General features: G+C 39.3%; 3 protein-coding genes across 4 annotated transcripts in view; 1 reads left to right on the top strand and 2 right to left on the bottom strand.

Annotated features, from left to right (window-relative positions):
• Nucleotides 1-4,266, bottom strand: part of LOC125011397 (SLAM family member 5-like) — a 36,707-nt gene extending 32,441 nt beyond the window's left edge. Inside the window, exon 1 of the mRNA XM_047590602.1 lies at nt 3,976-4,266. Within this exon, the coding sequence (XP_047446558.1) occupies nt 3,976-4,033 (58 nt within the window). The 5' untranslated portion in view covers nt 4,034-4,266. The remainder of the gene's footprint in view (nt 1-3,975) is intronic.
• LOC125011406 (SLAM family member 5-like) overlaps nt 1-4,580 on the top strand; it is a 40,442-nt gene extending 35,862 nt beyond the window's left edge. Inside the window, exon 4 of the mRNA XM_047590618.1 lies at nt 4,273-4,580. Within this exon, the coding sequence (XP_047446574.1) occupies nt 4,273-4,364 (92 nt within the window). The 3' untranslated portion in view covers nt 4,365-4,580. The remainder of the gene's footprint in view (nt 1-4,272) is intronic.
• A 495-nt stretch (nt 4,581-5,075) lies between these two features.
• Nucleotides 5,076-24,998, bottom strand: LOC125011395 (ATP-sensitive inward rectifier potassium channel 10-like). Of its 2 annotated transcripts, none has more exons than XM_047590597.1 (11): nt 24,823-24,998; nt 20,961-21,274; nt 19,902-20,113; nt 19,336-19,467; nt 19,034-19,211; nt 13,750-18,139; nt 10,611-10,916; nt 10,238-10,525; nt 9,522-9,632; nt 9,027-9,070; nt 5,076-6,575 (listed from the first exon to the last, which is right to left on the bottom strand). In XM_047590597.1, exons 1-6 carry the CDS (start codon nt 24,849-24,851, stop codon nt 17,742-17,744), a joined length of 1,263 nt encoding a protein of 420 aa, XP_047446553.1. In that variant the 5' UTR covers nt 24,852-24,998; the 3' UTR covers nt 5,076-6,575; nt 9,027-9,070; nt 9,522-9,632; nt 10,238-10,525; nt 10,611-10,916; nt 13,750-17,741. The 2 variants fall into 2 exon arrangements, with proteins under 2 accessions (XP_047446553.1, XP_047446552.1); XM_047590596.1 differs by having other exon boundaries at nt 20,961-21,306; nt 24,823-24,989.
• Nucleotides 24,999-25,435: the final 437 nt, after the last annotated feature.

Raw genomic sequence — 25,435 nt, forward strand, 5'->3', positions numbered from 1 at the left:
AAAACTTTGCTTGTATTAAATGTCCAGACAAACAAATCAAATTCCTTTGGAGCATCACCCATGACTTCCAGAAGTACATCATCTCCTCTCTTCACAAACACATCAGTCACAGCACTGGACCCTGTAAAACAGTAGATACATGATAATGAAATTAGATCAATCATAAATACTGTATTTCTGTACCTAACTTCCAACACAATGTCAGTGATCAGTTAAATAATGATTGTGTATATTTATCCCATCTGGATTTGTTAAGGAGTGGATTCTCATTTGTGGCTGAAAACATCTTTACCTGCTTTGACTCAGTGTGTATTTATGACAAGTGACAGAGAAAGAAAGAGGTCAGTAAAAGTCTTATGGACTCTTCTGTTGATTGTTGTGTTTCTCAGTGTGCTGTGTATTATTATCCCATGTCTTTATAGAGTTTTAGCTGAAATAGTTGAGTGAAACCTCTTCATCATCAACAACCACTGATGTGTCTGTTGCTTTTATTTTCTTCCTTTTTGTTCCATCATTTGTTACAAGAAGGCTCTCAGATGTACGACTAATTTAACTTTAAAATATTTCGGAACCACAAAGAAACATGTGAACAAACAGTGACCATGTCAGTTTGTCCAAGTTCAGCTTCACAGCAGACATGTGTCTACTGCACATATGTCTGACTTATTGCTTTGTTTAGCCTTGTTTTTTATGACATTGCTAGACCACAACATACTGAGGGCCTTGGTTGGGAAAAGAAATTTGAAAAGGAAGTTTATAAAATTTTACAGAGTTGAGTCTCGGAGTTAGAGCAATCATACTATGGTATAATACAAGTGTGGTCCATCTGTACAGTCCCCTCCAAAATTATTGGAACATCAAGGCAAATTCCATTGTTTTTGTTGTTCACTGAAGACATTTGGGTTTAAGATCCAAAGATGAGAATGAGACAAGACTTTAGAATGTCAGCTTTTATTTCCTGGTGTTTACATCTTGATGTGTTAAACAACTCGGGACATACCACCCTTTGTTTGAACCCACCCATTTTTCAAGTAAGCAAAACTATTGGAACATGTGACTGACAGGTGTTTCTTGTTGACCAGTGTTGTCTTTAAGGTTGATTGTAAAAACATTAAATAGCTCTGCATGACTAGCCTACTTTTAGGCCTGGGTAGAAACCTATAAACTTTGCATTTCTTGTTAAAGAGGAAAAACCAACATGAAGACCAGAGAGCTGCCTATGGGAGAAAAGCAAGCCATTTTCAAGCTGAGAAAAATAGGAAAATCAATCAGAGCCATTGGACAAACACTGGTTATAGTAAAATTGGAATGACCTGAATAAGAAAGAAACCACTGGTGTACTGAGCAACAGACGACGAACAGGTCGGCCAAGGAAAACAACAGTAGCTGATGACAGAAATATTGGGGGGGTGTGAAGAAAAACCCCAAAACATAAGTAAGTGACATCACCAACGACCTCCACAGTGCAGGGGTGAAGGTTTCTCAATCCACGGTTCGAAGGAGACTCAGAGAGCAGTAATATAGAGGCCATACCAAAAGATGCAAACCACTCATCATCAGTAAGATTGAAATTTGCAAAGAAGTACAGAGATAAGCCACAAAAGTTCTGGAACACAATCTTATGGACCGATGAGACCAAGATTAATTTCTACCAAAGTGATGGAAAGGCCAAAGTGAGGAGAAAAAAAGGAACTGCTTATGATCCGAAGCATATGAGCTCATCTGTGAAGCATGGTGGAGGTAATGTCATGGCTTGGACGTGCATGGCCGCTTGTGGAACAGGCTCATTAATATTTATTGATGATTTAACTGATGATGGTAACAGCAGAATTAATTGTAAAATGTACAGAAACATTTTGTCTGCCAATTTACGAAGAAATGCATCTAAACTATTCGGGAGGAATTTTATCATGCAGCAGGACAATGACCCAAAGCGCACTGCCAACAAACTGAGGGGAGAAACACCCCGAAACAAACAAGAACAGAAAGAAGCTGCGATAAAAGCCTGGAATAGTGACACAAATTAAGAATGTCACAGTTTGGTGATGTCGATGGGTCGCAGGCTTGAGGCAGTCATCTCAGGCAAGGGTTGTTTTTTGTTTGTTATTGGTATGACAATTTATGTTCAGATACAGCACTGACCTTGAGCTGGTGGCCTGAATTTTTGAGATTTCTTTTCCTTCTCAAATGTCTGATATTTTAGTTTGTATTTTGTTAACAGAGAGACACCAGGTCAATATTAGGGATGTCCAATAATATAGGCCAACCGATAATATAGGCCGATATTAGCCTATTTTTGTAATATCTGTTCTTGCTCTGTGGAGCGCCTGTTTTCAGTTGTAAACAGGATTAAATCCGCCAACAGAGCTACATTGCTCACAGAGAGACTGAATAGCATGTCGTTGCTCATGTTTGAAAAAGAGCTCGCAGAGAAACTGGACTCTGATGGAAATAATAAATACGTTCAAGGCCAAGCCACACTGTCTTGCCCTTTAAATTGAGAGCTGCGCAGTGCGCACAGGTAATATCGTGTGTCGTTGTTTCCTTTACTCTGCCGCTAAGTCCAATAGTTGTGTTCAGATAGTTAAATAGCTTTGTTGATTAGCTTTCTTGCGTAATGTGGATACGTTATGGCTCTGTGAGAGCGCATGAGTACGCGCATGTGTCTGTTATGTTTCACTATATTGATCTCATTGGGCACGCAGTGACTGTGTGTGCGCTATGTTTTTTCTTTTTCTTTTTCTTTTTTTTGAGAACACAAAGTGTGCTTTTTGTATTACCTTGCTATTGATTTATTTGAGAGCACGTCATGTGTGAATGTTTAGACCTGCTGCGAACTACTGTTGACTATTACTGATGAGAACGCACACAACGTGTGGATATGTTCTGTGTTAATAATGTTCGAGAGATGCATTCTTTTGAATGTTTGTGGAGGTGTAACACTGTTGAAAATAAATTTGGCACACCCAGTAGTTGCTGCACACATAATGTCTTTTTTCTGGCTATGCCAGGGCCTGAGACATTTACCGGTGCGCGATTGATGACCCTATCAAACCGCACCCGGAGCCAAAAAAACAACAAGTGTAGCTAGTGTGGCTAACAGGTTGCTTGCTACCTAAAATTAGTCTGGGCAAGGAAAAAAAAAAAAACCTCTGCATATATCGGTATAACATATGGTTGATATCGGAATCGGAAATTAAGAATTTGGACAATATCGGCTATCGGATGTTGGCAAAAAAGTGAATATCAGACATGCCTAGTAAATATGAAGCTGTATTTGTCATAAAAACAAGAATTTGCTATTTATAAAAATGCTACATTTATACACTCTTTATAAACACAAAATATGGTATCTTTATAACAAAACTGCCATGGAATAATTTATCAAATTACAATATTTACAAAAAATATGTTAAAATAAATGTCTAAATCTAAAAATATGCAATGCATGTATACTTATATGTAGCAAATAGTATCCATGTAGTACATATTAAACTACCTCAGATATTACTCAACGTGTTTTATAGACCCCACCAACAAGTACGTTCTTTAAAGCTAAAACCTACTAATTATTTAAGGTGATACGATAGTACTGCCACAACATCTCAGCTTTGAAAACAACAATCAGGAGATGAAGTAACATTAGTTGTAAAGTTCTAACCGTAAACTTGTCATGAAGAATTGTAAATGTATTGAGACGCCACTTTAAGCCGTACACCGAGGAAATGGTCCCACACTGAACTAGACAAACGCTGCTGAACCATTAGTCCTCCCTCTTAAGAAACAGTTACAGTTTCAACGTACTCTGGACATATAGAACTTTAATATCTGCTTCTTCCTCCTGTGGTTGCATGCTTTTTGTCTCAATTCTGTCATTTATAGAGACATTTCAGAGCTATAGTATGAAAAGCAGATTTTAAAATTAAAAAGATAAAAAAAACACCAACTATTACTAACACAAGAATAAGATCTTACCTTGAATTTGACTTGAATATATCACAAAAACAGCCAATAAGAAAGATTTAAGTTCCATTTCAAAACATCCAGTTTAAGGATGTACACGAGTTGCTCCTTCAGAGAAAATGACATGTTAGTTCCTGTTTAATTATTTATGGTACAGACGTTTACCATAGGGGGCGTTTTTAGCTTTGTGGGTACACTATGTCTATAAGACGCCCATAGTTTGTCAAACTACAGTGGTCTTGTCTAAGACAAGGTTCATGTATCTGAACCTGTTGTGGTTTTGCTCTGACAGTTTTCTCATGTTTGCAGGTCTCTCTGATGGTGTCTCCATCTGTCTGGTGAAGACAGTCGTGTTCTCTGTTGGTCTGGTCATCATGGTGTCTGTCGTCATCAGTGTGTAGTGAAAATCTTACAGCTTTTTTTTTCCTCTTATATCACTGCTTTTAGTTTGTCTGAATGCATCCCTGTTGTCTTTGAGTTAAGTGTATGTCCTGTAATCTTTCTGTCATAATAAACTTCAAAAACTACTGTACAGTATATTAGTTTCAGCTCTTCCTCACATACTTGACAAGCTGATGGTAACTCCACAGATATTAATAAACATATTGTATAAATCCTGTCCGTGTCAGCTGTTGGTTGTGAAGCCTCTGGAGTTGAACTTGGCACCAGTGTTGACCACTTACAAATAAATCTAAAACGTCTTTCTGGGAAAATATATTTGTCATTAATTTAACTTGTTCACTGAGAGCTCAACAGCAAGTTTGATCAAACTTCAGTCATGGATCAAAGTCATTTAATCAGTTCAGAGAAAGTGAGAAGAAAACAGCAGAAAGGGACAGAGAGGTTCAGAGGGCAAAGTTAGCATGATCATAAGAGCCACATTAAAGGGAAATAAGGGAAATTCGCTTACAGAGCCCTCCATGGTCAAGCTCCACTCTGCATCGCAGAACTCATCCACCCCTACTCCTACAGCCACTCCTTTAGATCCGTGGACCAGACCGAACTAAAAAATGTGTTATGTTATGTATAAATGCTATCTATCTGTCAGGTATGTGGAGATGAGGGAGGTGAGGACCCAGGTGCAGGACAAAAACAGGTGATGAGGCAGGAGATTGAGGAAAAAAGGTATTTTTAATAATAAACAAAACTCCAACAGAAGGTGCGGCAGTGGTGGCAGGATGGTAAAAGACAAAAAGAAAAACTAGAATATGAACATGGCAAGAAAACAGGACAAAAACCAAAGGACTATGGGGACGAACGCATGACATGGAAGTAACACAAGGACACGACAGGGACCAAGCAGGGCTATAAATACACACGGGCAGAGGGATGACAAGACACAGGTGAGACAAATCAGGGCAATCACATGGGGAGAAACCAATAAGCAATCAAGGGACACATGAGGATGCACAACAGACAGGACATCAAAAAAACTTAACAAAATAAAAAAACAGGAACCTCAAAACATGACACAGACATAATCATGACACTACTCTTTAGAAAAATAGGTTTGTACAGTATTCCTTAACTGCAGTCATGTTAGCTGTGACCTAAACTTCAAGTATCTTTAAAAAAAAAAAGTCAAAAAATAAAATAAAATAAAATAAACATAACAAATACGGAATATAGTGACATATAGTAATATATCACATCCACATGTCACTTAATCCAACCATCAAAATAAACCTGTACAAAACAGCATGTGCTGACTGTTCTGTGTCCTATATGTTCTTTTGCAGCAGTAGAATTAGCTGTGAAATAAACTGACACACACAAACACTGAATATTTTAAATACAATGAAAATATATAAAACATGAAATGTAAATACTGCAGGATACTGCTATCTTACAGTGCACTGGCTTCAAGCCCACATTCATTTACTGTAAATTCATTTCTAAACAATTCAGGATCATCATTTTGTTGTGTTTACAACGTATTCCTTCATTCTTTCTGTTCTTTGAAATGTATAGATCAGTTTATTTAACAGATATCTGAAGTTTATGAGGAATGTGCTTGAATGTGAAATGGAACTATTCAACACAACTACACGTTAAAATCTGCCTACAAACCACAACATAATTGAATTTAATCCTTGTATGTGTTAATATATGATTTGATTAAAATATAATCTCCTTTGGTAGCAGTAACTTCAGCTTTGAGCTTCACTTCAAGTATCTTATGAAGTGGAACAATCATTTAGTACATTCTTGTCAACACAACATATTGTTTTTGTATTGTGGAAATGTGTAAAGCATTGTATAAGGTCTTCACTACAGTGATGATCCTGTTTGTTACACTTTGCTTTGGTTTTATGCATCAGTCTAACTTTAATTTCTACTGTTGGTCCAAATCTGTGAAGCCCAGATCATGTAAGGGCAAGGCTTATGTTAACACCAGTATGTAGAATATATGATGTATATCCTGATGATTTCTCTCAGGAGCTGGCAACCTTATCTACCGTTGCATACAGACTCTCTGGCTGAATGTTGGTTTTAGTCTTAGTGGATCCTTCTGGTCCAGTATGAGGCCCGACCAAGCAGTAGGTGGAGGTTGGAGAAAGAGTTGAGTCTCCATCAGCTGAACGCTGATTCAGATTTTGGGAGGTTCCAACCTTGAAGAAAAAAAAAAAAAGACAGTCAACATTTTTAACAAGTGTTCAATCGACACTTGGATGTGCATGACAACAAAAGACAAGAAAAAGACTTGTCGAAAATTCCTGTGGAAATTTTGAGGGAGGCAATGCTGCCATTGCGATCCGAGGGGGGGGGGGGGGGGGCGGGACTACTTTGGACTACTGGAGTCCAAACCATAGGTCCTACAGGAATCAGACCTCAACATCAAAAAGCCAACAAAAATTCCTACATTTTTATCTAGATTTTATTTCGGTAGCTCAAAAAATGTGGCTACCACAGAGCTTTGAACACCTCTTCGTTAAAAACTGAGAACCCCACCCACTAGAGTTAGAGTGGAGCCATAAACTCTCATGTTTGTTAAACGAGATTTTCTCCAAAATTTCACCAAACAGACACTGCAACCATGACCAAACTGTGGCAGGTATCAAAACACCATTTTGTGGAAGAGAAAGCCACACTTATCATGCCTCATATTAACTCTTTCAATCATTTTTCTACTCCAAAGCTTGGCGGAGTAATCTTTCAGCAAATCAAGTGAGTAGATTTTGGAATATTCGGGCTTCTCCATTGAATTCAATGGGAAAAAACCCCTCGCTTTGTTGTCGTTTATTCCCACCCGTTTCGATCAATTGCTTAGAAAAGTCATTGCAGACCAATGCCGACCGAGACACATGTTTTGATATAATATTATCCATATCGCTTCAAAACTCTGGGACAGTTCCTAGGAACAAGGCGGAGGAAGAAGAATAAACACAGAGCGATTGTAATGTAGGAGGCAGACGTTGCATTGCCTCCCTAGAATGAATGCGGATTGGGTCTGAGTCTTAGTCTAACGTTATTCTTAGTTTTTGTACCAATGAGCGACCAATTTATTTCTGTGGTTATCTGGTGGTTGATTTGTTTGGTTAATTATTGTTTCGCGCCAAGCTCACTGAGGAGGTGTAGGTAATGTATTTTCTTTCTGCTGGTCACAAATGCACTTTTATCAAGGTTTTACAAGAATGCAGATGTTAAACAATTACAGTGATTAGTACTGTGAACATGGAGACAATGTGTTGGTCAGTTGATTTTTTTGCAAACTTTTTAGCAGCCATTTCATGTAATTGTTAAGGTATGTGCACTTTGTTCATATTTTCATAATAATTATAAAACTGGTTGCATTTAATAGGTTAACAATTCATATGTGGTGAAGAATACATTTTTATTTAATTTATTTTCTTATCTTTATTGAAAAACATTTTGGTGATACTTTCAAGAGCTGTAATAGCTGTGCAAAGTATTTGCATCTCAGTTCGCGCTAGGTTTTTCTTTTGATTTGATTATTCGGGAACACGTCCACCATCCTGTCCACATTAAATGAGCAACCAGCAACCTGGTCCTTCTTCGTCCACCACAGGACACAACGCAGATCACACAAGGATTAATGGATGTGTACACAGCTAGATAGGAGACCATTGCTGAACATGCACGCCCTTTACATACACAGTACTACTGACGCTTCATGAAGCAGTTGAACTGGTAGTTGCCATGATGTCACATCTTGTTTCCATACTGTCAAGTAACAACTTAAATGAAATGTATCAGAAAAATACTCACTTGAACAGTATTATATTAACTACATAAAATGACAGAGGCTAATTTGGTTAGAAGTCAGGGTACATACACAATAAAAAAAAAAAAAACAAAAAAAAACAAATCAAGAATTTATTAGTTACTTGTGTATGTTATGTGTGTATGTGCATGTTAAAATGAACACGCAATTTTTCCTACATTTAGCTACAAAATACTAACAAAATGAAGTGTGAATTTTCAAGTCACTTTATCACATTTACTAAATGTTAAATCTAAATGTAAATATTAAATCAAATTTTTAAATATAAATATTAAATGTAGCACTTGGCTAAACTAAATATTTAGGTAATATGCTAATTGCGCTGCCGCTCAGCGGAAGTACCTCAATAAAAGCTTCATCCTGAGCAGTGTGTGATGGGACCACACCTCTGTAGGTCTCGTTCTGCCCTTCACTGACTGTCTGACTACATGTTCCTGATTGGTTTGAAAGCACTGGAAGAGCTACTTTTGACTGAAATTTAAACTCATCAACTCATCAATGCATCTACATGTTGAGGTGCAGTGTGGAAACTCCTTCTAGCTACAAACCACAACAGCACCAGTAAGTTTGTCCTCCAACTAGCTTAGTAGTTGTGAAAAATTCACACCTCGTTTTTTTAGTATTTTGGAGCTAATGTATGAAAAATTGTGCATTAATTTTAACATGTGCAACTTAATGACAGTCATGGGGCGTCCTTCGTAGGAGTTTCCGATCACCTGCTTGCTGACCAGGCCAGCGTTGGCGGAGACATTAGTCAAAGTAAAACTGTAAAAAACAAAAATCTCAACATCCCAAATTCTGAAAACCAGACACTTACCTCAGGAACTGCATACACTGTATTTTCTGTGTCCTGTCTGTCATCTGCACATCAGAGATAAGGAAATGAATGATTATTAGATTCAAGTCTATTTTTTTAAGCTCATGTCAAGTTGTTACACTGAGTTCAAATGTCATGCATTAATTGTAAAGTGTATCAATAATTGTAATGTCACACAGACACACACTTAAAGTCTCCATATGTGATGTTTTCTAATGTGGGTGATCACAAGTGAAGGATTCAGAGAATGAATGAGCTTAAAGCAGCACATAGACTAGAGGCTCTAAAACACAGGTGCTTGTCTCAACATTAGTTGTTTCTGAAGAACAGCTGTAAACTATCATGAAGACTAAATACAGAATAACTTTAACTGTATGATTAGTGTTACTGGATTGTTTAATAACACAAACAGTATTAATGTGTGAGGCAGCAGGTAATAAAATAGATTCATCTTTCTACTTTGTAATTCAAGATGTAATAAACGTTTGGACTTACATTTTCCACTGTTCCGATGGCGATAATATCTAACAAGCAATACAAGGACAACAAGTACCACAGGTATCCCTATCAAAATGGCAATGTTATGACTGCGGGAATATTCAGGATCTGTTCAGAAAAACAAAAATAGGATTAAATAATAATAATAATATATTTTATTTATAATGCCCTTTTTAACAAAGGATGTCAAAGGGCTACAGGATTCAAAGTCTCAAAAATGATGCCTGGTTTCAGTCACTCTATATAGTTCATCTTGTGTTATTGTAACATTGTGTCTTGGAAGTTTTACCTTTGACCAACCATGTCCTAAAAATTTAGAAATAAAAGAGTTTTCCTAGTTAATCTGTGGCGATGAACAGAAACATAGATGTTTAGTCCAGAGGTGAACAGTTAGAGTCTGTACTCACTACAAGTGGGTATTATATTACAAGAAAAGCCAAACAAAACACAGCATCAGTGGATAATTTACTGGTTCACTGTACTGATTCTGAGTCTAAATGTCTTTACAGATGCCTCGGTTTATATTTAGAATTAGTTCAATACAAAAGTTTTAGGAAACAAAACTAGACAACAAATGTCTTTTTTGCAGTAAAGAGGAACATGTCAATTGCTCAATTGAACCCTTATGAGAATAACCAAGCTATTAAAATTTGAAAATACTGACTTATTAGTTATAATAAGTTGTTATTATGTATTCAGTCAGTCAGTCTCACCAGCATGTAGGAGACAGAGATCCTGAATCTGTGTCATATTCTTCTGAGTCCAGCTGACTTGGTTGTTATGGTGACAGATGATTGTGTCATTCAACAGGTTGACACGGAGGGAAGCACCAGAGTTGGTGACCTTTGATTGGTCTCCTCCCTCCTGAGAGCAGGTTTGATTGTCACATGTGAAAGTGCTGCTGATGTGTGAGTCCTCTGTGCTGCAGGTCACAGTGAGGTTACAGGAGTCTGAGCTGCTGGACACAGAGTCTGGATTCAGATCAACTGGGGACACTGGACCTGATGGAGGAAAGTAGGTGTGAGGAGGTTTACAAACATGACAGCAGATGTTCTCTGTCAGTGTGTGAAATGTTCAGAAACCTACCTTGAACTGTGACCATGTATTTAGCTATTGGTTGTTGTTCAGCTCCTGTCACTTGTGCTGTATAAACTCCACTGTCGGCATCTTGTAGATTCTTTAATTTCACTGAGTAATTTCCCACAGAGAACTCAACCCTTCCAGTGTAACCTTCAGAGACTGTTGATCCTCCACTAAGTGAATATCCTACTAAAACATTGCTTGTATTAAATTTCCAGACAAGAAGCAGAAATTTCTTTGGAGCATCATCCATGACTTCCAGAAGTACATCATCTCCTCTCTTCACAAACACATCAGTCACAGCACTGGACCCTGTAAAACAGTAGATACATAATAATGAAATTAGATCATCATAAATACTGTATTTCTGTACCTAACTTCCAACACAATGTCAATGATCAGTTAAATAATGATTATGTATCTTTATCTCATCTGGATTTGTTAAGGAGTGGATTCTCATTTGTAGCTGAAAACATCTTTACCTGCTTTGACTCAGTGTGTATTTATGACAAGTGACAGAGAAAGAAAGAGGTCAGTAAAAGTCTAAACATAATGAGAGTGGACTCTCTACAGTCGTCCTCTCTGTCAAGTCACCACAGGAAAAACAACAAATTGCAAAACTGATGCAATTTAATGACGTCGAATCTCATCTTACTCTGTATTATCATCCCATGTTTCTATTATCAAAATCATCTTCAAATCAACAATTTTTTTAGCTGTTTGTTCAGTGAAACCTCTTCATCATAAACAACCACTGATGTGTCTGTTGCTTTTATTTTCTTCCTTTTCGTTCCATCATTTGTTACGACAGAGCTCTCAGACGTACGACTCATTTATCTTTCAAATATTTCTGAGCCTCAAAGAAACATGTGAACAAACAGTGACCATGTCAGTTTGTCCAAGTTCTGTTTTATGGCAGACATGTGTCTACTGCACATATGTCTGACTTATTGCATTGTTTAGCCTTGATTTTTATGACATTGTTAGACCACGACATACTGAGGAAAAGAACATTTAAAAGCTGTTGTTTAACATTAAAATTCTACAGCGTTGAGTCTCTGAGTTACAGAAATCATACTATGATATAATACAAGTATAACAGCATGGTTCATCTGTTTGTATCAGGTTTTCATGGATAAAATGTCTAAGAAAATCATAGATTGTTTCCCTCATTACAAAACAATTCTGTAGAAAGATTTGGATATGTGATGTGATTTTTACTATTTAGTGTGGTGATCCTGAATATAATTTATTTATTTTCTAGTTAAAATGTGAAGAAATGGAAGCTAACAAGTTATTACAATTGTCTGTAAAGGCTAAGCCAAAACTTAAAGCCACTGAGATGCTACAGCCCTTGATTAACGTAATTGACGCACACCTTGCCTTGTTTGCTGAATTAAAATCTGAGACAGGTCTCGCAGTTAAACACTCTGTTCATTTATTTTTTGTATTTGCCTTAGTATCTGATTTGTGTCCGATTTTATCCAATATAACAGCTCACAATGACAACAAACAAAAGGCAACAATCATAGCACAATGTCACCTCAGTGTGTGTATGTATGTTCGAAAACCACTTCCTCCAACAGCGTGAAACACCTGCCCACACAGTTTGGTTCCTGCTGGCTCCTACACTATTCAAACATGTTAATTACAGCACAAGTGTAAGGAAAGTATTGTTCAGTGGAACCCTACTATCTATATCATTCAGCCTCAACATTAAAACCACCAACAGGAGAAGTAAATAATATTTACCTTCTACCACAATAAAATGTCCTGCTTGACATTCCAAGACTGTAGCACAAGCCAAATAGTGCTGCTGGATGAGGTGGGAGGGTATAGAGAAGGAAAAAACTCTCATGGAGCAAACTAATGAGCATGGAATCCAGCAGGTTGAACTTCATCGTTGGAGCCACATATGATTCGCTGCCTTCTCCCACAAATCTACATCTGTGGCTTGGAAAAGACCCATCGTGCCCCACCCCAGCAACACTCAAGCACACCCATGGTTGGTGTGGGACCAGCCACTCAAGGCTGATTGTCAATACCCATGTTCGTTAGGGGCAAGAGCTGAGTACTTGCCACCCAAAACCCTGAACAGAGTCAGGCACCCCACTCCCCCAGAGATAGCAATGACCACCCTATGACCAGACGTTTCCGTCTAGTTTAATTCCTTCCAGCTTTCCTACATCACTGAGCAGACAGTTCCCTGAGAGGATGCCATCAAGGAGGCAAATGAGCACAAAATGCTGCAGTATGTCAGTTTAGCAGCTGAGGCAGAGGACAGTTATTATATCTGAAAGACTGGATGTACCTGACAGGTTTTATTGATCCCACCAACAAGTACAGTCTACAAAGCTAAAACCATCATATTACTCAAGGTGTCATGATAGTTCTGCCACCAAGTCTCAGCTTTGAAAACAAACGAAAGTGATAAAATTCTCAACTTGCCGCCATTTCAAGACACAAAGTCAGGAAATGATTTATGAGTGTGTGCGGTGATTTTAGATTAAACTCCCAGAGCAAAGAAAATAAAGGGAAGTGAGTTTTACAGAGTATGTATATAAACTGTGTGTCTTTTTTTTTACATGTACACTTCATGCGAGACTGATTGTCATGTGCAACGAAAACACCTCTTTACTCACAATAGATAAATGCAATCTGTATGTATAAAATACCAACTACTGCACGCACACACAGACAGACGTGTGTGAAACACGGAGGGTGACTGAAATTTTCGTCTCAGACTGACACTAGTTTACAAATGTCTCACATCTGGATTGTTGTTTAATCAGAAAGTTTAATAATCGTTCCGCTCACTGTAATTTTCAACTCTACTTTAGTTGCCACACATACAAAGGAGACATGCCACAGGTGCACTCCACTGTCAGAGCTGTCACGTAAAAGGGATCTCAGATTATCTTGTCTTCAATAGAGCTAGCCCTTCCTATGTTTCTATGTTGAGCCTGAAGTAAAATAATTGTTTTCCTGGCAATACTAAATTATATTCAATGCAAATAAGGACTCAAGATAAACACGAACAGCAAATAAAGCAACTGATTTGTAGTTGTTTACTTTCAATCACTGAAATAAGTCTACAATACAACAAGGAAACAATATGTATAAGGAAAAGGAAATGGTTCTTTACCTTGTATTATGGTGAATAGGAGAAAAAATAGGAGTAAAAAAGTAACAAAAGCACACATGGTTCACAAATCGTCGTAAAACAAGGAACTAAACTACGTAACACCCCGTTCTAGGTGAAGTTCCTGTGTACACTTCCTATGTACGTAATGTTCCATTAACTTAGAAGCGATCAGTCAGCACACAGAATATGTATATGTATATATGTATAGATGGTAATAATGACCATTATAATGCTTTACAGACACCTTATAAAATATTATGAGTGCATTCATAGGGCATTATAAAGCGTAGGGGAGGGGTGAGTGTGAGGTCACTTTAACAGTGTGTGCAAGGGGGTCAGGGAGACGTGAAGGCAGTCAGATAAGTTTGTGTTTTTTTTGTTTGTTTGTTTTTTGGCGTGGTCGCGGCCGACAGTAACCAGTTCTGATCGGACAACTAAAAGAGAATATTTCTGACCACTTCGCCTCATCCTTTAACGTCCGTTTGGATGTTACAATATTAAATGAAACTTTGTATTCTGCCCCCGCTACTACTGAAAAACTCTGACTCAGATCCGCTTAGAGTATTTAAAAACTGTAAAACTGGACAAACAAACTTTACAAAGTAGTTTTATTTACCGAAAACACTGTTATACAAATATGTGTTAGCTTCCGGCTAGCGTTAATGGCAAAATGAATGTATATACTAATGCTAACATTCGCCGCGATCAGCGAATCCACAACAATAGACTTAGACAGACTTTAATGATCCACGAGGGAAATTACCTTGTCACCATAGCTTCATTGCACATAAAAGTAAACATTCATAAAGCCAAAAGCATTCGCCAGGGTATTAACAACGACCGCAACCAAATCCCAAGCTGACTGACTCATTTTTGCTGCAGGTACAAATGCAAGATGGTGGCAGTGCCTTCATGGCATCAGTCAAAGTTCATTCAATATATTCAAAGTTTCATTCAATATATTCAGGGTTTCATTCAATATATTCAAAGATTAATTTCCTGAATTTATTTTTCCTGCCATAATATATATATGAACAATTAGCATTCACACACACGCAAACAATTGAATACATATAGTGAATAAAACAGTAGAGGAGTGTGGGGCATGAGGGGCAAACATGGAGTTGCATTTCTATACTATCACTCACATCTCCCGTCAGTTTGACTTTCAGTTTCAGCCGTTTCAACTATGTTTTCGGAGGTGTTAATTAACTATTTGGATTGTAACTGTTATGTTTCAGCGGAGTAGTGAGTGTGTTTGTGCAATACTTACGCATTCAGGCGGTCTGTAATACTTTGCCACGTTTTCTCCCCCTCATGCACCAATCACAGTTGTTGCCATGTTATGGACAAGTGCAGCTCATCACCACAAATCAGGAGGTGCACTTGTTAAACAGAAGAGGGGTGACGGAAAGGGGAGGACCCACAACCTCAACAAACACACCCTGTGATTTATTGTTGTTTAGTGCAATTTCACTTACTTGTTTCTCGGCGCCACAGGAATCGAACCACCTCTACCAACAGCAAAATCTGTTCAGTTTAACCAACCAGCCACCAGCCTGACTCACACTCAGCTTCAACCACCAAAACACATCTCCATCTTGCAACTTTATAAATGACAAATTATCCACTAGAACTGGTTATTATCTATCTCCAGCTTTTGGGTCCTCAAGAATACCATTATAACACAGACAGAATTTATTGTACTTAGATATAGACACACTATTACAATTAGGTTACAGTTAGCTTTATAGAAAGGAATCATCGGTTTTAAAAAGTGCTCTAGTTCATGTACATCCAGTGATTTTCATTGTTTAAGTACCTTTAGCAGTATTACACACTTTACACATACCTTCCTAAAGTACTGGTGTACAACATGTGCTCACATAAAGTGCTAACATCATGAAACATTTAACAGCTATACATAACATGAAATACCCACACCATCAAGAGATACAGTACACAGAAGAACAATGTGTCTATGAAGATCACGATATATCTAAAACAAAAGGCAACAGGATGAATTTTGAGACATTTCACCATCATCCAAGTAGCTCCTTCACGTCTAACTGGTGGAGTGTTTAGCTTTTGATTTGGAACATCTGTGGGTGGTGGCCCCTTGAAACTCAAATGTTTCTAAGGTCTGTAATCAAATACTCAAACACTCACCTGCAATTAATCATCCTGATATCCTACGACCCATTAGTGGTGAGAAACTCCAAACTCCAGGTGAGACTGGACTGAAGGTGAAACCTCTTTGGCTGCCGGATGAACTGTGGCTATGCAGACCCTAGCGGAAACTGGGATTAGTCGGCTTGGAAGTGGCGTTTTCCTGACTCACTCTTTTTGGCTGCTTCTAGATCCAATAGAAAGTGAATCAGGAAGAGGAAACAGAGCGTATAGATGACTCGCACCAGTGTCGGCTACGAGCGTAGCTCACCCCATCCATGTCCCGCAGAAGTAGGCCATTTTCCTTGCTCAGAGAAGGTACACTACCGGTCAAAAGTTTTAGAACAGCATCAGTATCCTCTGGTATAGTTGGTCAGGGCTTCAACCTACAGCAAGATAATGCCCCTAAACTTTAGTGCAAGCTAAACCAGAACTACCTCAACAGTCTCAACAGACCAGTCTATATTCTTTAACCCCGTGGAGCTGGTTTGTGATGAACTGGACAGAAGAGTGAAAGCAAAGGAGTGAAAGGAAGTGACACACGCTTCTGGGAACTTCTGCAACAACATTAGGAAGAAATCTCTGAAAAATATTTGATTTCCGTTCAAGAAAGAAAGTATGTCACAAGTGTGTTCACATCTTACATCAGCCAAAGATGGCTACTTGATGAGTTCCAGGTTTAGAATATATTTTGGGGTTAAATAGTTCAGTTGTTTATTTGGTCTATGCTTTCACTGCAGAGTAAAATGAGACAATATTGTAGTCTTATAAAACTTTTGACCAGTAGTGCATATTGTTGGGTTTCTTGTGGACATTTCACCACCAAATATCTTCTTCAGAACATCTGAGGTCTTCTCTAAACACATGTCTGTGAAGGTTCTCAGACATTCAAGTCAAGGTACAGACAAAACATAAACTGAAGTAAAGTTCAACTGGACTATAACATCTTCAGTAGCTCAAAAGAAAGTCATTTAAATATGTTTTGTTTGTCATTCTATGGTTGTACCTTCACTTGGATGGCTGAAAACCTTTAATAGACATATGCTGAGAGAGGTGCTTTCCATTATTAGACGGACACTTTCTCTAATCTGCTCTTTCAAACCATCTGTATCTGACTAAAACATGTACAAACAGGGTCAGTTTAGGACTGCTGACCTGAAGAACCAGTTGAGCCATGTGCTTGCGACAAGCACATGTTACACATTTAGTATGTGTTTGACTATACAGGTCTTAGTCATATTTGTTTCCGGTTTCCACCACCGACAGATCAAGTAAAGCAGAAATGTAAATGTTTGATGAGGTATTCTGAGGTCTATTCTGAATGGGTGGGCGCGTTTTCTATTCACATTGTCATACTGTTCTTAACACCTCTTCATACTCTTCTAACCAAGCATTTTAAGTTCTCTGGAAATCCCTCAAGAGCCAACAAAGGTTTCCATCTCCTTTCCACGTCATGTTTTATTTTTCAGTTTATTCTGTGTAAATAAATATTCTGACCTATTATTTTTTAGTGAAAAATGTGTAAATAGTATAGTAGTGTAAGGTCAATGGGCTCTCACCACACTCACAGCCGTATGAAGATGCAGTTAGCCTGTGCGTTATACCATCATATGAATACAGTCCAGCCTTTGCAGTGAACACGCAGTGACAAACTTGAGTAGTCCACAGTCTTCCATATTTGTTTGTCCCTAATATTCATCTGATAAAAGTTCAAAATTGTCTAAAAAGACCACCTGTTCTGATATGTTTCTGCTGATATGGACCTTGACAATCTCCCTGTGCTGCTTTCTATGAAAAATTCCCTTCTTGAGCAGACTGTCTTTTCAAACATTGCTGATGCGGACACTGAGAGGAGTGTCCCTGACTCGGCCACGGTCCTCCCCTCGCTGCTCCCTGTAGCTCTGCTCCAAGCGAATTTTCTCTGGGTCGGACACCTCCGGCACTGTTCCGCCTCCGTTGCTCTGGTACCCATGCTGAGGGCTGGCTGGTTTGAAAATGGGGGTGGACCTGGTCTTGGCCACTTTGTCAAAGAAGGCAAAGTCCGCTACGTATTTGCCTGACGGGGAGAGGGAAACCACGGGAGGAAACTCATAGCCCCATAGGATCTCGTCCGGCAGGTAGGAGGTGCGAACCTGGCAGGTGGCCGAGGTTGGCTCCACCGTGGCACTCATGATCACTAGCAGCTCAAAGTCGGCCAATTCTGGATCTGTCCAGCCACCACCTGGTGTAGGTAAATGAGACGGGAAGAGATGGCAGCATGAACAGGAAATATGGACGGAGAAACAAACAAAAACACTTAAAAACACACCAGACTTTTATTATGCTCTTGAGCATTTGGTTGCATGTTCTGAATCTACACAAGGATGCAAACCAACATTGGCATGGATGGGAAATAAAACACAAGTATGTGGCAACGCACGCCAAATGGAGGATCAAAGTATAAAGTAAAATGATGCATTCACTGTATTGATTTCGTAAAGGTATGGTCACGTTGGGAAACTTCTCTTAGAGCAATTGAAAAGTGAAGCAAAGCACAAAAAGAGGAAATATTGTGTTGTGCAGTTCTTGTCACATCTATTCTCAAAAGATTAAGGCGGGGACATTTTTAAACTCTGTGTCAGTATCACAAAGTATGTTCTTATTATGCATTATTTTGTTTTCATTCGTTAGTCAATTATTAATCATCATATGATACCTCTTAAATGTGGAAATTGATGTTTCATTAGAATTTCACTTGACTTGGGACCTCCACCTGTCGACGTGATACAACATGTTTTGTTGTCGTACTGTATTGATACAGATATACTTTGTGTATTCTCACATGTAGTGTTAAATGGACTCAAGTTTGTCATAGAAACGTGTCACACAGTAACTGTTAAAATAACACCTTATAATCTCTCCTCAAAATAAACTGTTGTTGCCTTAGAGAAAAACACAACAGACCCACAGAGTTCCTTAAAAGAAACCAAAATGAGAACAGTAGTGTCCACAGTGGCATGACTGACAGATAAGAGTTTTGAAACTACGGTGGTTTCCAGAGGATGTACAAATATAACCTCACACAAGTCAGTTAGAAGCAATGAAATGATATCAAAACGTCATCCACCAAACATACCTTTTGCCGCCCAGGCTCGCAGGGGGCTGTTGTCATCAATGATGTGGTAGAAGGTGAGGGGCAGGATGAGGAAGGGGCTGTCGCTGGCAGTGTCCACTTGAAAGGGCACGTTTCTCTGGTCCAGGCGAACCGTCTCACCTTCCTTGGTCAGGGACGTCTGGAGCAGTTTTCCAGTCACCTGAGGAGAAGTTGTTTCGGCTAAACTGGTTCACAGTTTCACGATCATCTTCACAGTCAGTTCTTTAGACGTAGGCCTGAATTTAACACCTCTTCTTGTTTATCTCCATCTCCAGACAACTTACCTGACACCCAAGCAAAAGACTCTTGCGCATGTTGGCCACCCGGATCATCAGACAGGGTCGTCCCTCGAAGGTCGACACCACAGCATGCTGGCTAAACTTCACAGTCTCACCTCGCTTCTTTGGCCGTGCAACCTGATCATGGAGAACTCAGTCATCCTGACAATCTTTGACATTATTCATGCATTTGTTTTGTTTTCTTCACATGTATATATTGAGTAAATTTTTGTTTTGGGGTTTTCTTTATTAGGATGCCGGGGGTAGGAGCAAACGGGAGCCCAAGGCACGGATTGACCGTGTTGGGGCAGTAACCATCGGCAACCCAGTGCCTAAGTATTGAGCCGCCGCTGCTCCATCTTAACATGGAAACAGATGAATACACAAAGCAGTGAACCTAATACAGTTACGCTTGAGCTGTTCAAGACCGGAGACAAACTTCTGCTTTTACTTGATAATGTTTTAGACAACCTAAAGTCTCATTTGTGAGAAATGAAAGGTGCATACATCGCTATTCTCAAGAGACTACTCTCATTTCACTCTATCTCACTTTGCAGTTATGTTTTGGCTACCTTGGCCAGAAAGGTACCAGTGATGAAGATCTCCATGAGCATCGTGAGGACCAGCTGGACTATGAGGAGGATTATGGCAGCCGGACATTCCTCGGTGATGCATCGAAACCCGTAACCAATGGTGGTCTGGGACTCCAGGGAGAAGAGGAACGCTCCTGTTAGGGTCTGCATCTGCATCACACAGGGCGTGTGGTTTGATGGAGGGTCAAACTCTGGAGGGACAGAGTTGAAAAGGCAACATAGGCAACATTCAGGTTATTGTAACCTGCGCCAGTGTTCATATTTTTTTTGTTTAAAGAGTGAAACAGATTGACATGCAGCATTTAACATTTCTTTATTGGGCTAGGTTTATGCAGGTCAGGGTATGGAATAAACAGCATCTAACATCTCTAGAAATAATTTACCCTCAGTCTGTTGCTGTGTATGCAGATGCACAGTTCCCCTGAGATCTGTCTTTCACACTTAACATGTGGTCTCTTGTGTTGTGTGTGAAAGAGGAATACATGTGACTGGCGCCAGAGAAATATACTGCAGTATGCAGAATGTGCAAGCAGCTGTCAGGAAGTTAGTGCTTAAACTGCTACTGCTTGACTGTTGGTTAGATGTTATCAGTGTCATAGCATTTTTAGATATACATGGTGGGTATCTATATACAGTATATGTACATATATTATCATATATTATCACTATTTAGTGTCTGTGCAGACACAGTTTTGATTTTAAGTCATTTACTGCTGCTAACTCAAAGCTTGCAAAGGTGAGAAATTATAGTTCCTGAGAAGATGCCTGATGAGAGTTTGTCACCCCCTGTGGTTTTGCATATTGTTTCAACAGTTTTTTTTTTTTTTTTGTATGCATGTGTGGATATATATATATATATATATATAAAAAATACACTAAATGTTCACACTTCCAGAAACAAAGTCCTGTTAATTCCAGATTCACCATTATGTCAGTTTCTATTGAAACTGCTTTCCCTAAAGTTCCCCTATGAGAACTCTCTTTAGTCAGACGAGTGGAACATGTAGACTAAAACGTAAAATCCCCCTGCCTTCTCACCCAGCAGGTCTCCGTGCACCAGCGCCACCAGGTACCAGAGCACCCCAAACAGAAACCAGGTCCCTGCGAATGTGGCCGTGAATAAAAAGAACTTGTAGCGCCACTGCATCTCAAGAAACGTGGTCCAGAGGTCACGCATGTACAGGGCGTTCCGTCCGCTGACGTGCTCGATGCGCACGTTGCTCCGCCCATCTTTGGACAGGACTCTCCTCCTCTTCCTCAGACTCCCACCCCCGCCGGATAAGCCACCCCCCAGCAAGGGTTTTAAAACGTCTGTCTGCGTCTGAGAGTGGCAAACTTTCTGAGGGGACGAGCTGCGGGTGGAAGGGGGTGTGGCGGATGTCATCTGGTGGGTAAAAAGAAAAGAAGTTAAATTCATTTCATTAAGGATCATTAAGGATTTTGGAGATCATGACTCAAACTGGCTGGATAAAAGTTCTGTTGTCAATGAACTTTAAGATATAATTTAAGTTTAATTACTAAGTGGGAAGTTTCAATCAGTAAAACAGATCAATTCTAACATGAAAGGCCATAATAGCAGACTGTATGCTGGGTCCAATTGAAGGGTACATCTTTAAATAGGAACAAATCCTTACCAAGTCAGACTGTTCGTGCATTTGGCTCCAGGAGTTATTGAAGAAGTTTATTCATATTGTGATGTTTAATTATGTTTAAGTTCTATGGAAACTATAATGGAATAAGTCATCAAATATAAAGTTGATCTCGGACGATGTCCATCCGTCGGAGAGATCACGCGTGTCACTTAGACTGACACTGATCAGCCCCCCCGCCCACTAATCACATACTACAATACAAATTATTACAGTAAATGCAACAGTCTGGATTCCTCTTTCGTTTTTCTGTTTTCCCGGAGTTACACTCTCATTCTCAACTTCAGAATAATTTCCCCCTGAACACGTCTGGTATCTGGTATTGTCTGTAAATCCTGGGATTTCCCCCATTGCTGATAGAGATGTCCAACCATCCAGAATAAATGCCAGCCCAAAAGGAATCTGAATGATTTCGGTCCACGTTGTTTGTTCTGAAAATTTTACTAAAATTTTCTGGCCTTGTCATCTTTGTCACAATATAACGGAAGAAATGACGCGTATTACAGAGAAACAGAGAAACAGGAAGAACAGACATTTCCTCACATGTTTCCTCTTTTACACACTTTTTTTCAGTGGAGTTTTTAAGCAATTTGGAAAGTAGGTTTCCGATACAATGACAGTGTAAAAAGAAGTACAATTATTGAGAAGAGTGACACATTTTCTTGTCAGTCTCTGTCGACTTGTTGGAACATGAACTAGCGGTTGAGAACCACAGAAAGCAACCAATACCACAGAAATGTCACAGTCTAGCAAACAAACTGAAAAAAGAAATGGCAGGCGATAGATTGGACTATTGTCAGGGGCCTGATCTAACAGCTAAAAATGATTAATTAACACACAACTTGTGTGGTCACACAAGCATTACGTTCAACGCAAGACCAACAGTGACACTATGCTTACATGCTGGGTTCTTAGCTCCTCACTTCTTCTTTAAGGTTTGGAACAAAAGTCAAATTTGTCAAGTGCTTAGTTGAGGCCTGCACAGCTTTACAAGGACAAATTTCAACCTGAAGTTGGCTTTGCACTGCTGCAGTGGCAAATCGGACATTTTTGGCTCATGTTGAAGCTTCAAAATGTTCAAAACTGAACCATGTCTGAGCTGATGTTGTGTAGAAAGTAGAATTATCCATGTCTGTTCAGCCACCCATGTGCAAGACTCCACGAGATGAGGCAGGATGAAACAAAGAAAAAATAAATAAATAAATAATGAAAACAAGAAAAACAGAAAGCACTGCAGGTGGCAGCAAAATACAAGACTGGAAGACAAGGTGATTATGAAAACGCAACAGGGAACAATGGGAAAGCAGGACTATGAGGAGACACAGTAATGAGGGCAGAGCAATCAAGGGAAAACACAGAGACCAACACAAGACAGGAAACCAAGGAACTTAACAAAATAAAACAGGAAACTACGTGAGACGTGTAGTTTCTGATAAGGTGCTGCACATCTACGCTTTGACGTAAGGTTCAGATCTGATGCAGAACCTTAACTATGGCTTTTGTGTGGCTGTGGATTCTTATCTAACGAAGAAGATTTCTAAATGCATCGGAAATTGCAACATCTGCAAGCCATGTAGAGGTTCAAAAGATTTTAGTCAACAAAAACGAAACTCAAATGTTCCCCACCCCCAACAGCTTCATGCATGTTGAAGTAAAATCAGTTTTTAGTGGTTTTACACTCTAGAATGTTTGCATGAATACAAGCTCGTATTAGGACACTTGCAATCCACCTGTGTCACACACAGACAGTGACTTACTGTATCTTCCACATCATTTGCACTCGATCACTTACGTTAAACAAGCCACGCAGGCCAAAGGAGAAGGCAACCCACAAAAGAGGCAGATAAGGACGAGGAGAGGGAGAAGAGAGAAGAAAAAGGAGAGTTAGGATGAAGATGTAGTGCAGTTACCAAACAAACAATCAACACAGAGACTCATTTGTGAGGCGGAGGAGAGAAGAGAAACGTGAATGAGTGGATTAAGGTACAAACCTTTGGTCGTTTATCTAGATAAAGTTGTACTTACTGTTCATGATTCTGACCAGAAAGGCCTTTAACGGACAAAGAGTGAACTTCTCACTGGAAACTGGACACGGCAGTAAGAGTTCAGTGGGTAAAGGGCCAGTTGGGCTTTGTGTGTGCCCTGGACTTTTTTCAGGGTGACAATCAGATCCTGCACAAACTTTTTCTCAGGTGGTTTAAAACTGTGGCTCCTCACGAGATCTCTATGGGCCTTTCTCACACACATTGCAGCAGGGCAGAGAATACAGTTAAATTCAAGTAGAAGTCGAAAAGACTACCTAGCTATCTGATCAAAAGTTAGTGGATGTCTATTTGCATTATAATTATGTGTTCCAGGCTGTACTCACAAGACATCCAGCAGTGTGATGGAAGAAGTAAACACGTTCTTAGTAATAAAGTTAATTTGTCCTGAAATCAAAAACCTGCATACATGTTTTCTGCATAAAGTTGTCTGTGTAAGTGATATACTACCGTGTATATACTATTTGACTCCTAATGGTGCATCTGTGCATGGTCAGCGTCTTATTTCGTTTAAACTGCTTCATGCACAATTCTATAGTGAGAATCTCAGCCTCATGTTCGGGTCTTGGGTGCAAAATTATGCAACTTGATAGGGGGCCAAATGTGATGGTGTCACATGCAAATAAGTTTTGAAGATCTTTAAAAAAAGTAGAAGAAGTAAAGCAGTGTAGTTTGCAAGGAAATACAACAAATGCTAAAAGTATGTTTTGCAATATGGGTATGGCTAGTGGTCAGCTTTTCAGTTCCTTCCTTGCGTGATGTTGAACTCAGGGCTCAGGGACGGATGGTTAAGTACAAAAACAGTGGGCTGAGCTAAATTTACATTCAACCTTTTATTTTGAATTATTATTACTACATGCAGCTCCTTGCTCAGAGTAAAAATAATAAACAATTACAGCAGCAGGCATGTCCACGTACGTTTGATCATAGTGCATATTGTAACTCTAAATAGACCTTTTCCAATGCTGATCATGGGCATTACATAACCAATCAGCTTTAATTGCATCCCACTTTTGTGATTGTGCAAGGGTGAGCCCCTCAGAAGATTCATAATTACAATGAGAGCATTGAAAACTGCATCCTATGAAGTCACGCACACACCAGAAAAAATAATAAATAAATAAAAAGACTCCAGTACTGGGGTGTATCAGATAACTAATAGAGGAAATGGGAGTAAATGAGAGTGAAAAGAAAACATTTTTGACCAACCTCTCCAGTCGGATGTATTCCATCTCCATGGCAACCACAACTTTACTGTACAGCCCCGCAGTGAGCCGGATCCAAAAACGGCATCAAAACTTTCTCTTTCGACAGACAAAAGGAGGGCTGAATGTTGTTTTCCCGATCTCCCTCTCTCCCCCTCTGCCTCTTGCTCTCTTTTCCTACTTTCCTCTTTCTCCCTCATTCCTTCTCTCTTTCCTCTCTGTACACAGGAATGCTTTGTTGAGAGCTGAGATAAAAGAAACAAAAGGCGCCATTGACAAAAAAACGACTCGGTGCCCATCCGTGTGTGTGTGTGTGTGTGTGTGTGTGTGTGTGTGTAGGATTGCAATTACATGCAACTTACTCATTACATGTGCTATTGGATGCATGTACTGTAAGGGTTATTTGTAGAAAAGTGCACAGATTAACATACTTTTACTGTATTACCCCTGTTGTGGGAACATAAGTACAGTTACACTGCCACAATGACAGGGCTCTTATTCCTTTTGGGGACAGAAAGCAAAGCTCTATCAGGCACAATTGTATTGTATGAAAAAAAATTAGGTTGCAAAGGGTTTAAAGGGGTTTAAAGGACCAGTCTAAGTGTATACTTTAAGGT

This window comes from Mugil cephalus, chromosome 7 (genome assembly GCF_022458985.1).
Source record: "Mugil cephalus isolate CIBA_MC_2020 chromosome 7, CIBA_Mcephalus_1.1, whole genome shotgun sequence".
Taxonomy (NCBI): Eukaryota; Metazoa; Chordata; class Actinopteri; order Mugiliformes; family Mugilidae; genus Mugil; species Mugil cephalus.

What these genes read in the sequence shown, in the direction of transcription:
- LOC125011395 (XM_047590596.1), bottom strand. Translation starts at nt 21,306, where the DNA reads ATGACATCCGCCACACCCCCTTCCACCCGCAGCTCGTCCCCTCAGAAA. An exon ending in CTGGTACCTTTCTGGCCAAG is followed by an intron (nt 19,468 to 19,901) that starts GTAGCCAAAACA and finishes CTCCATGATCAG; the next exon opens with GTTGCACGGCCAAAGAAGCG. An exon ending in GTCTTTTGCTTGGGTGTCAG is followed by an intron (nt 19,212 to 19,335) that starts GTAAGTTGTCTG and finishes ACTTCTCCTCAG; the next exon opens with GTGACTGGAAAACTGCTCCA.